At 61.7% G+C, this 11988-nt stretch overlaps 1 protein-coding gene across 12 annotated transcripts in view; it reads right to left on the reverse strand.

Annotated features, from left to right (window-relative positions):
* HSPG2 (heparan sulfate proteoglycan 2) overlaps window positions 1-11988 on the reverse strand; it is a 100881-nt gene that overhangs the window by 7461 nt on the left and 81432 nt on the right. For 7 of the 12 annotated variants that reach the window (XM_081817673.1, XM_081817677.1, XM_081817676.1 and 4 more), the window contains 21 exons: window positions 11759-11897; window positions 10860-11011; window positions 10497-10644; window positions 9302-9453; window positions 8719-8860; window positions 8310-8461; window positions 7780-7921; window positions 7523-7663; window positions 7084-7218; window positions 6658-6839; window positions 5849-6044; window positions 5350-5529; window positions 4775-5035; window positions 4388-4592; window positions 3554-3651; window positions 2887-3153; window positions 2240-2349; window positions 1892-2039; window positions 1686-1802; window positions 930-1041; window positions 84-228 (listed from right to left, as the gene is read on the reverse strand). In XM_081817673.1, the coding sequence (XP_081673799.1) occupies window positions 84-228; window positions 930-1041; window positions 1686-1802; window positions 1892-2039; window positions 2240-2349; window positions 2887-3153; window positions 3554-3651; window positions 4388-4592; window positions 4775-5035; window positions 5350-5529; window positions 5849-6044; window positions 6658-6839; window positions 7084-7218; window positions 7523-7663; window positions 7780-7921; window positions 8310-8461; window positions 8719-8860; window positions 9302-9453; window positions 10497-10644; window positions 10860-11011; window positions 11759-11897 (3324 nt within the window). The remainder of the gene's footprint in view (window positions 1-83; window positions 229-929; window positions 1042-1685; window positions 1803-1891; window positions 2040-2239; window positions 2350-2886; window positions 3154-3553; window positions 3652-4387; window positions 4593-4774; window positions 5036-5349; window positions 5530-5848; window positions 6045-6657; window positions 6840-7083; window positions 7219-7522; window positions 7664-7779; window positions 7922-8309; window positions 8462-8718; window positions 8861-9301; window positions 9454-10496; window positions 10645-10859; window positions 11012-11758; window positions 11898-11988) is intronic. The other 5 variants (XM_081817681.1, XM_081817680.1, XM_081817678.1 and 2 more) reach the window with 3 other exon arrangements.

Raw genomic sequence — 11988 nt, forward strand, 5'->3', positions numbered from 1 at the left:
GAGTGGAGAAGCCGGGGATGGTGGACAGGGGCTGGGCAGAGGTGGGGAGGGGGCTGAAAATGGGGGCACGGGTGGGGCCTCACCTGAGAGGTCCCGTTGACCGGGGCCAGGCTGCCCACGATCAGGGAGCCCTGGGTAAGGCTGCGCAGCAGGGTCACGGTGTGGAACTGGCCCAGCGCCAGCGGTGTGGGGTGGCGGATGGTGGCCATGCCCGAGCCTGCGTCAAACCTGCTCCCCGGGATGGGACCAGGGTGGGGGAGAGTGTACAGGGCTGGTCAGAAGGGCCTGGCAGGGGGCCTAGCCTGGGAAGGGGTGATGTCACCATTTCCTGCAGTTCTGATCTAGTTCCTGTCCCTGCCTTGTCCCCCCAACCCTATCACCCACCCCCAGCTCGCCCCAACCCTGCCCCTTCCTCAGATCCTCTCTTCCCCTGCCCACCCCCCCCATCCCTAGAGCTTATCCAGAGCAGACCCCAGGCTGCTAACAGCCCTTGGCTCCGTGGCCCTGGAGATCACCTTGTTGTTTTCCCCCTCTATGGCTGCTCTTCCGCAACCAGAATATCTATTTCCCCAAGGCCAGAACTTGATCTCTCTGTATCAGTGCCTGGCACAGAGTAGGGGTCCAGCAAATAGTTTCTGAGCGAATGAATGAACGAATCCCAGTCTGCAGGAGTCCCACCCGGTAAAGACGTGCTCAGCATCACTGAGCGTCTCTGCCGCAGTTTTGTGCAAGTCTAGGCGGCTTCCTCCTGCACCTGGCCGACACACCGTGCCCACTCCAGTAGATCAGGCAGTCACCGAGGGTAACGGCCGCACCTCCTCCTTCCTCCTTCATTCAGCTCAGTCCAGGGTGGTGTGTGCCTGAGCGAAGCCCCGCAGTCCGGTTCCCCAGCCCCCTTCCCTTGTAAATAGGGAGGGCAAGGGTCTCACCGGAACTCGGGCCTTCCCCCCACGAGGCCGAAGGAGATGAAGTCGGGCTGCCTGTTGGCCAGGTTGGTGGGGCTCCCCGGGATCCGCTTCTGGCCATTATACAGCAGCATCCCTGGGGTGGGGGGGGGCGGGGAGCACAGCCGTGTCAGGGCCTCCCACCAGCCACGGGCTCCCTGTGCGCCCAGCCCCGGGAGTGAGTGACCGCAGCCGGGGAGCCTTCACTCTCCAGCTCCCACCCCTCCCTCTGCATGCTCGGCACAGCCAGGGCCTTCTCGCTTTCTCCGGATGCCCTTGCACAGGGCTGGCTCCGAGCCCCAAGACACGGAATTTGCTTCACTCACACTGAAGGGCCTACCTGCAGGAGGACAGGGAGGCAGAGACTCACCGGAGTAGAGAAGGAGGCCTGGACAGGGAAAGTCAGAGAGCCGTAGGAGATGGAGGGAAGAGAGAGAGAGAGAGAGAGAAAGAGAGGAGGGAAGTTTGAGAGATGGAGACAAAGGAGGGAAGGAGGAGGACAGAATGAACAGAAAGCTGGGACAGGAGGCTGGGTGCGGGTGCACCCATCAGAGGTGGGAGGTACTGCTGAGTGGGGCATAGAGATAGGAGGAGGCACGAGAGAGGGCCCAGATGGCAGGCCTGGGGTCCTGAGACAGGGAGCTGAGGGAGGTGGGTAGGACGGGGGACCATGATGGCTCTGAGAGTGGTGGTGCTTACTCCAGGAGATCCCCACCCCACGGCAGCCCATCTCCTGCTCACCATCGGCTGAGTCGGGTCGGAAGGTGATCTTGATCTCGAACTTCCTGTAGGCGTCTTTGATGGTGGGCAGTGGCAGGAAGGAGTGGGGGGTCTGCGTGAAGTAGGGCACCACCCGCTCTGCGGGCAGAGAACACAGCTAGAGACCATGCCCCCCCGGCAGCGGGCAGGGCACTGCCGAGTCCAGAGTCTGGAAGGTGTCGTCTTACCCGGCACCTGCAGATGGGCAAAGGCTTTGACCTTGCCCTGGCGGTTAGTGGCCGTGCAGACGTAGGTGCCTGCGTCCTGAGGTCGGACGGAAGGCAGCAGCAGCATGTTGTTTTCCAGGCGGCTGTCGGGTGGCAGGTTACCATCCAGCTGCAAACACACCCGCACTCTGGAGCCGGGCCTTGCGCGTACCTCCGCAGGGCCTGCCTCCCACCTCGCCGCAGACCCACCCTTAAACACTGGGCACGTACTCTGTGCCGAGCCTGGGCCAGGTCCTGGGGGCACCGAGACCGTGAAGACCCGGTCCCTGCCCCTCAGGCATGCCCGCCGCGCCCCTGCCCGACACTTACCTTGCTCCAGGTGATGTCAGGAGTGGGGTAGCCAGAGGCCATGCAGGGGAAGGCGGCTGCAGAACCAGCAGGTACACGGACCTCTGGGGGCGTTGAGATCTGGGGCAAAGCTAGGAGTGGGGAAGGAGACACGGGCCATCAACCCAATGACAGCCACCATTTGAGAGCCCAGCCTGTGTCCTGACTCGTTCCATCCTCACACTAGCCCCCGAAGGGAGGCGCTGCGCCCCCAGGTCACAGATGAGGCTCCCTGCTGGTTGCACACGTGGAACTGGGCAGTCGGGGCTCAGGGACGGGTCCGTTGGACCCCGCAGCCCGAGACTCTTCAACACACCCCGGCGGAACGTTGTGCCGCCCCCTGGGGACCCAAGGGGGCACTAGGACAGGATGCAGCGTTTGGTCTGGGGGCGGGGCCTGGCGGTTGGGGTGAAAAGGAGCTGCCTTTGAAGATGACACAGATGCGTGTCGGCCCTGCGTTCCCTGCTCTTTTGCACTCTCGCGTGTCTGTTTTGTGTTTAGGTCGTCTCTGCCATCAGACTGGCCCGTGGGGCTCCGTCATCAGAGCAGGTGCTCTCGTGGGTGACGACTGCGTGTCCGCTTTGCTGGTGATGCCCCCCGTCCCCGCGGAGGTCCCTGCTGGCCTTCACCTTGTACAAGCAGCAGCACGTGGGACTGGGTGGTGCCCGCAGCGTTGGTCGCGGTGCAGCGATACTGTCCTGCGTCAGTCAGCTCCACGTGGGCGATCCTGACAATGCCTCCACTCTGCACGATGCCAGGTCGCAGGCGCCCCCCAACTTTGCTCCACGTCACCTGAGGCTTGGGGTCACCCAGGGCCAGGCACTCGAACTCCACGGCGTGGCCAACCACCACGGTCTGCACGGAGGTCCGGATGTTGATGAGCACCGAGGGCAGGGCTGGGGAGGAGGGAAGCGGAGGCAGAGTGAGGCCGGCCAGGCTGCCGTGGGCCTGGCCCAAGGACATGAACCCTGGAGCCCCTGGCCTCCAGGTGCTTTCTCGTGCATTCACTCATGAACACGCGCACTCGTCTGCTCTTGGTTGTAGGTTCGCTCACTTGGGCATCTGCTGTCCTTCTTCACTGGTTGGTCTGAGCACCCACTCGCTCCACCCATCTCCCTTCTTCCCCCGTCCCCTGCAATATTTGTCAAGCCCCCCTATGCTACCCTGGTCACAAGCAAGATACAATCAAGTAATTCTCTTTATTCATAGGCATCGAAGGGCCTTCCTGGGGAACACAGTCCCTGTGCCCCTCATCTCTGTCTCCTGCTCTTAGGAGGCCTGAAGCCACCATCCTACCTTGGACAACCAGCTGGGCACTGGCCTGGGCCTGTCCCCACGGTCCATGGGCCTGGCAAACATACGTCCCTTGGCAGCTCTGGTCCAAGTTCTGGATTCTGTAAAGAAAAAGTAGTAAGACATCAGTGAATAAAAACAACTGACAAGAATGCTTTGCGATGGCGTGGAAGTTCAAAGCCACCAGAGACTGGCACATGATGTAAGCTTCTGGTCTCCCACTAACCGCGTGAGGTAGGGCAGGCAGGCAGACCAATGTCACCACACCCATTTTAGGTTGAGACCTTATGGTCAGATCTCAAGATCACACACCATTACAGAACGGCAGAGCTGAGAACGGGGTCATGTGTATCTTTCCAGCCTCAGAGCCCGTTCCCTCTCCCCTACACTACTGATAAGAATACAAATATGAGGGACGCCTGGGTGGCTCAGTCAGTTAAGCGCCCGCCTTCGGCTCAGGTCATGATCCCAGCGTCCTGGGATCGAGCCCCGCATCGGGCTCCCTGCTCAGCAGGGAGCCTGCTTCTCCCTCTGCCTGCGCCTCTCCCTGTTTGTGTTCTCTCTCTCTCTCTGACAAATAAATAAATAAAATCTTAAAAAAAAAAGAATACAAATATGAGCCACTGTTTACTGAAGGCCTTCCACGTGCTTTAGATAATCTCATGTGGTCTCATATAACCCATCGTACAGCTGAGAACACTCAGGCTCAGAGAATGGAAGTGACTTGCCCAAGGACACGGTTTCATACTGAGCCCCCCAGGACAGGTATCCTAACAGTCCCCCTGTGCACCTTGGGCTGGGGTGCGCAAGTTCAGCCTGGCCTGCCCCCTGACTCACCGGAGCACCCCATCCTGCACACTGTGGCCAGGAGGCAGCTGACCCCCTTCCTTGATCCAACGGAGCTGGGTGCCCCGGTCAGTGGGCACGGCACAGTGGAACTCGACACTGGCCCCCATGCTCTTGGTCTCCAGCTGAGGTGTGACCTGAACGACGGGCGTGGATCCTGCTGGGATGGCAGTGGCCGGGACGGAGCCAGAGGGGCCTGTGGGGACATGTACGAGGTTCTCTGTGTGTGTGTGTGTGAGGGAGAGAGAGACAGAGAAAGAGAGCAGGAGATCCCTGATGCCTCCCCCTCCCAGGCCCCAGAAAGTGCCCATCCTGACACGCAAGGGATGTTCTTTTCCTAGGAGCCGCTTCTGCCCCGCCTGAGCCAGGGCTGCTCACCTTGAACAAGCACCTGGGCGAAGGCCTCTGCTGAGCCCACCCTGTTGGTGACCCGGCAGTGGTAGCGGCCTGAGTCCTCGGGGGCCGCGGGCTCAAAGCGCAGCAACTCGTTCCTGGCGGTCACCCTCCCAGGGAGGCTGCCACCCACTCGGCTCCACTGGAAGGTGAGCGGGGGTGTCCCATGAGCCAGGCACTGGAGCTGCACCATCTCCCCTGCCCGCACGGAAGCGTGTTCCGGGACCGTGGTGGCGTACGGCGGGCCTGGGGGGGGGGCGGGGCACAGAGGTCAGGGCATGCAAGAGCAGCGGTCAGGGTGGGAGCAGGTGTGGGACCCAGGCGCTTTGCCAAAGGACCAGGGAAGCTGAACGGTGAAGCGGAGGACTGGGGCTGAGGAAAGCAAGGGTCCCAGGAGGGGAGGTGGGTCTCAGACTAGGGCCGGCTCTGGGGGGGCTGAGGGGCACAGGGCCCTCTGCATGACACTCCCGGGGTTCTGTCCAGGGTGTAGCCCGGCTGGGGGCTCCGAGCTCCATGCAGGGCACAGAGGGTAGCTCAAGGAGGGCGGACGAGTGTCTTACTCTCCACGTGCAGGGCGACGGTGGCCTCAGCGTGGCCGGCGGGGCTGGTGGCGTTGCAGATGTATTGGCCTGAGTCCTGCTGGGCTACGCGGGGGATGATGAGTGTGTCACCTTCCAGTCGGTGCTGCCAGGGCAGTGGGGAGCGCAGCTTGGACCAGTGGATGGTGGGCGTGGGGCTGCCTGTGGAGTGGAGTGAAAGACCACAGAGATCACCCAGTCGCTGCCTCCCCATCCTCATGCCCAGCTCATCCCTAGGGCAGCCTAGGGATGAGCTGGGCATGAGGATGGGCATGAGCTGGGCATGAGGATGGGGAGGCAGCGACTGGGTGATCTCGTCCCTTCATGGGGATCACTGCGTGGGCACCTCAGCCATCACTGGGTGGTGCCAGCAACAAAGTCCCCTCCCTGGGTGCGCTATCATCTTTGGACCTCGTGTCTCCCATTCAGGCCCCAGGCCCGCGCTGCTCTGCCTGCCCTGTGTGCCAGCCCCCGTCCACACCTGTGGCTGAGCAGCGCAGGGTGGCTGTGTGTCCAGCCTCTACGGTCAGCTCGGCTTCTTCAACTTGGGCCTGCGGGGCCCCTGGGGCCACAGCACCCGTGTCCACAATCACCTCCACCCGCTTCTGTGCTGTGCCCAGTGCGTTCTGAGCCAGGCATACGTAGGTGCCTGCATCTGATGGTTTAGCTGATGAGATCTGGAAGAAAGCAAGGATGCTGGGTAAGTGGGCACGGATGGGGACCTGGGCATTAACCCCCAGGTCTGGCTTGCTTTCCCCTCTCCCTTCCACCCTTCCCTTTGCTTTCAGGTCTCCTGTTTGGCTGCTTGAGGACTCACATTCAAGACATCCAGCCGTTAGTCTGTTGATCCACTTGTCCATCAACCCACCCATCTACTCACCACACGTCCATCCATCCAACTGTCTACCCATCCTTCCACCCATCCAGCCACCTACTCACCTACCCATCCACCCATCTACCTACCCATCCACCCATCTACCTACCCATCCACCCATCTACCTACCTATCCACCCAACCACCCACTTACCCATCTACCCACCTACCCACCCATCCATCCATCCTTCCAGCCATTCTTTCTTCCCTTCTTTTACCTTTTTTCTTACTGCCCATCTTCCAATCTACCCACCAACTACTTACCCATGCCTCCCTTTCTCTCTCCACCCATTCATCACCTATCTGCCCATCCACGACTCTTTCCTCCGAGCATCTGCTCGAGGATGGACCCCGACTGGGCCTCAGACCCAGAGATGAAATGGCCCCAGCCTCTGCCCAGGGGAACGCTTGCCTCACCTGCAACACCGTGTGGCTGTCCACGACCCCATACATCCGCTGCTCCACGTTGGTGGGGGCACCAATCCGGGTCCAGCGAGCCGAAGAGCGGGGCTCCCCAGCACTGACACACTCCAGGGTGACAGACTTGCCCACCTTCACCCGCACGGGGCCCTCGGGGAGCACAGACACAGTAGGGGGCCCTGCCCAGAGGAACGACATCGCTGATGTGCGTGCGGGGCTCTGCCCGTCACATGCACCATCACGGCCCCTGTCTCAGTAACTGCCTGGACCGGGCACTATCCTGCACTGACGTGAAACTGAGGCCGAGAGGGAGAATGCCCAAGAGGGAGGCGTTGGCAGAGGCAGGATTGAAAGCTGGAGGTTGGGAGCTCAGAGTCAGGGCTGGAGACAGGAAGGCAGAGCCCACGGGCTGACGCTGCTCACCGTGCACACTGAGGTTCACGACACTCTGGGCCACACCGTAGGCGTTGGAGGCCACGCAGCGGTAAGCACCGTGGTTGCTGGGCCGGGTGCCCACGATGGTGATGATGGAGCCGTTGGGGCTGATGTGGACATTGTCTGTGGAGTTGGCATCGGGCAGGGTATGGTCAGTGAGCTTGTCCTCATGCCACTGTGTTGCCAGTAGGCACCGCTTGGCCCCTTGGCCCCGACCCCTCTAGCCCGGGTGTGTCTAGCTCACAGGGTCCCAGGTGGCAGATGGAAGAGGCCTTGGAGACTCCCGGGTTCAGCCCTCTCCCCATCCAGATGGGGGACAGTGAGGCCCCAGAGGGGAGGGGCCCCCTCAGCCTTTGCCCCACCCACAGCGGTGATCACACCTTCACACCTGCCTCCAGGATCCCCCACCCCGCCCCCGCCAGCTCACCCTCCAGTTCTTGGCTCCGAGTTCTCCACTCGAGGCTGACGGGGGCTGCCCCGTCATGGATGAGGCACTTGAAGCTGGCATCTTGGCCCTGCTGCACAGTGCTGCTAGGCGGGTCGATAGAGATGACAGGGCTCCTGAGGCCTGTGGGATGAGGCAAGCAGGGGGCTGGGCTTGGGAGGGCCGGCTTGGCTTGACCCCCCTGCCTCAGCTCCACGGTCTGCCCTCCGCCCCCTGCCCGTGGCACCTGCCACACTCACGGTAGGAGGACCCCGCACTGGGTGGGACAGTGACTGTGAAGGAAGCCTCCTGCTCGGGGCCGGAGCCGCCAGCCACGCGGCACACATACTCGCCGGAGTCGGCAGGGGAGACATGGTGCAGCCGTAGCCGGGAGCCGTGGGTCTGTGGGAGCGAGGAGGGGACAGCCATCAGGCCAAAGCACCTGGGGCTGGGCGAGTCCCCAAGCCCGCTGTGCCAGTGGCCGAGTTCTCCCTTGAGTCCCAGGAGCCCAGGGCTCCAGCTGGGAGGGATGAGGGATCTTCATTTACTGGCTCCTACATATTCACCCGGCCCACTTTACAGAGGAGGAAGCTGCCTCGGGGACAACTCAGCAGCAGGGCCAGAACACCCAGGTCTCTCACTCCCCCGCTGAGCAGCTCTGCTCCAAACACTACACTCTCCCCTGAGGGAGGCCAGAGGAGGCCAGGGTTCACACGAGGTCTGGGGTGCAGAGAGCAAATGCAGGTCGAACCCGGCCTGCCCTGGAACGCTCCCCATCAGGCCCCTGTACCTGGTGCCGGGCGGGGAGGCTGCCCCCACGCTTGTACCACGTGACCTGGGCGTGGGCCTGCCCGGGCACCACGCAGTTCAAGTCCAGGGTCTGTCCTTCGGCCACGTGGGAGGAGGAGGCCTCGATGCGGATGGGCTGCGCCAGTCCGGGGGCTGGGGGCACGGGGGGTGAGTGAGAAGAGTGGGACTCCCGGGGACGAAGGCAGGGACTGAGGGTGGTGGCAGTGACAGGATGCCAGGGGCCCATGCCACCCAGACCCAGGACTGGTCCCCCGGGGTTGCGGGGAGGGGCTGGAGGACCTTCACAGAGCAGAGAGCCAGAGCCCTGCTGGCAAAGCAGGGAAGAGCAAGGCCAGGAAGGGATTCCCCGAGCCTGTGTCCCAGCATCACCCACTGCTCCCGTCACTCACCAGGAATGGGGCCTGGGCTGGAGGCCTCAACTGTGACGAGGACAGAAGCCTCCAGGGTGCCTGAGCTGCTGGTCACTTGGCACAAATACTCTCCAGAGTCAGCCGGGGACACCTGATTCAGCCTTAGCAGGGGTCCGTGGACCTGGCCGGCAGCAGGGCAAGGGCGGGGACAGCAAGCTGGGGGGCTGGCAGCCACGGCCTTCAGATGCCCAAGCCCTCTGCTACATACACCCCAGGACTGTCACATATAGCTGTGAAGGCTGCATCATGTGCAGGGCGACCCCCTGAGGCCTTAGACACTGCGGAGTATGTTTATGACATTCTTGTGGTAGGAAGAAGTCTAGCGTCCCGAGTAACAGGTGCCTTTTTTTAATGGCACCCAGGTGCTGGGAGCCCGGGGGTTGCTCTGCTGCACCCAGCCTCTTCTTGACCTCCTGACTCCCAGTGGTCTCCTGCTGCAATTTTCCCGAAGCCCTGGACCTCGGAGCCACCTTCCCTCCTGGCTAGAATGAGGCCGGACTGTTGGGCAGGGGTGGGGTGGGGCAGGGGAGTGCCCACATCCGGCTTTCTCCAGCCCCCGTACCTGGTGCCGGGCGGGGAGGCTGCCCCCACGCCTGTGCCACGTGACCTGGGCGTGGGCCTGTCCAGGGACCACGCAGTTCAGGTCCAGGGTCTGCCCTTCGGCCACGTGGGAGGAGGAGGTCTCAATGCGGATCGGCGGGGCTCCGCCTGGGGCTGAGGCACAGGAAGAGGTCAGTGAGCTGGAACTCCCACCCCTCTGCCCTCAGTCCCGACCCCCTGGGCGCCCAGATTTTCAGAGCAGGGGCCGGATCACATATGGAGAGACGGCCTCGATCCCCCCCCCACTGCCCTTTCCTGTGAAGCCTGGGCAGCTGGGCTGGCCTGGGAGAAATGGCACGCCCCACACCATGGCCCCACTATGTCCTCTTGGGCTCCCAGCACCACTGGTGGCCGGGCCCAGGGCCAGGCACCTCCATATAGATCACTCGTTTTTCTCAAACTTGAGCAATGTGTGCCTAAGAACCCAGACTCGGGGGCCAGACTACCTGGGTTCAAAACCCAGCTCTGCCATCTATTAGCTGTAGGGCCTTCAGAGAGTGACTTCACCTCTCCGTCTCAGTTTCCCATCTGTAAAATGGGGAGAACAGTCACACCGACCTCAAACCGTTCTTGTGCGGATGAAATGGGTTAAACGTGTAAACCGAACAGGGCCCAGCACCTCGTAAGTGCTAGATCACATTTATTTCTCAGCGATTCCCAAACTATGATCGTGTCTGCTGTAGCCACAGACGAATTACTTTATATTTTCCTGTCAATTGATTCACTTAACAAAACCCGTAAATACTTAGCCCCGTCGTAGACAATGATTTCCCTGAAAGCATGGCGGGTTTCCTATGTGGCTGTTTTTCTCTAATACACCACTGGTAATACGAAAGATTTTTATTGGCCCCCCCCAACCCAGATCACCCTCACGCACCCACAGAGGTGCAGTTCCAGCCTTTAGGGAACGCACGTATTGTTGTAAGAGTTCTGCTATCCCCACTTTATGGATGAGGAAGGTGAGGCACGGAGTCCCTTGTGCAACAACTCAGAGTGTGGACCAAGGAGCTGGGCCTCCAGCCCACACAGGCCGGACTCCCAAGTCGGTTCTCAGGCCCTAGACATCCCACCTGACCTGGCTCCCGACCTCTGCCTGCTGGTTCCCCACCGGCCACGTCCCTTCTCCAGCCTCCCAACCCCATCACAGGGACCCTCACCAGGGACAGGAACAGCGCTGGAGCCAGACGCCTCGATGTTGACCAGGACGGAGGCCTCCAGGGGACCCGAGCCGCTCACCACGTGGCACACATACTCGCCCGAGTCAGCCGGGGACACCTGGTACAGCCGCAGCCGGGAGCCGTGGGCCTGAGCAGGGGCAGGATGGGGAAACAGGAGCAGAGTGAGGGAGCAGGTAGAATCCTGGAGGGCTGGGGCCAAGGTCTGACCTCTGACCTCGGCAGGCACTGAGCCCCTAGGGACTCCCGGCCTCCTTCGTGAGTAGATCTTGGGGGAGGGGCCCCTAGCCAGGGCCCCCACATTCAGCAGCCCTCCCACCGCATCCAGCCCCACAACTCCTATACCTGGTGCCGAGCGGGGAGTCTGCCCCCACGCCTGTGCCACGTGACCTGGGCGTGGGCCTGTCCAGGGACCACGCAGTTCAGGTCCACGGTCTGCCCTTCGGCCACGTGGGAGGAGGAGGACTCGATTCTGATGGGCCCAGCACCGCCAGGGGCTGTGGGCACAGAAGCAGATTTAGGAACGACTGGGCTGGTAGGAGCCTCAGCCGTAGAAACCCCTGTCGCCCGAGGTAATAATGACCGTTAACGCCTACTAAGCATGCCAGGTACCGTTGGAAGCACTGTACGTGTATGAACTCGTTTAATCTTCATAGAAGTCACTAGGGCGCCCGGGTGGCTCAGTGTCTGCCTTCGGCTCAGGTCATGATCCCAGGGTCCTGGGATCGAGCTGTACATCGGGCCCCCTGCTCGGTGGGGAGTCTGCTTCTCCCTCTCCCTCTGCCTCCCCCCCTCTGCTCCTGCTCTCTCTCTCTCTCAAATAAATAAATAAAATCTTAAAAAAAAAAATCCTCATAGATTTCATGAACTTTCTGTGATCATGGCAACACTCATCTGCACTGCCCACGACGGCAGCTGTGTGCGGCTGTGGAGCTCTTGAAATGTGATGATGTGAATGTTAAACTTTGTCCTTGTTGCCACGTGTGACCGGTGGCCACCACAGCGGACACCAACAGGGGGCTGGAATGACCGGCATCCCCACGCTGCTGACGAGAAAACGAAGCTGCGGGAGGAGAGGAAGTCCCTCAAGTCTCTTAGTGGCGCAGGCAGGACTGGAACCCAGGCATCTTGCTGCAGAGCCCTTGGCCTGGACCGCCACCTGAATGTGAGACCTCTGACTGACTCCCCAGGGAGCCCTGTTACCTGCGTCTCCTGGTCCCTTCCCAGGCCTTTGTCAGACTCACCGGAGGGGCTGCCGGCACTGGGGGAGACTGAGACCACGATGGAGGCCTCCTGAGCATCGATGTTGTTGTTGGCCCGGCACACGTACTCGCCCGAGTCAGCCACAGACATATGGTTCAGCCGCAGGCGGGAGCCGTGGGCCTGGGAGCAGATGGGGAAGGAGTGAGAGAGCGGGGGAGAGGCCCAGAAGTCACCAGCTGGTTCAGGCCTCCTCCCAGGCCTCCCTCATCAG

Source organism: Leptonychotes weddellii, chromosome 4, assembly GCF_054177405.1.
Source record: "Leptonychotes weddellii isolate Sample4059 chromosome 4, ASM5417740v2, whole genome shotgun sequence".
Lineage (NCBI taxonomy): Eukaryota > Metazoa > Chordata > Mammalia > Carnivora > Phocidae > Leptonychotes > Leptonychotes weddellii.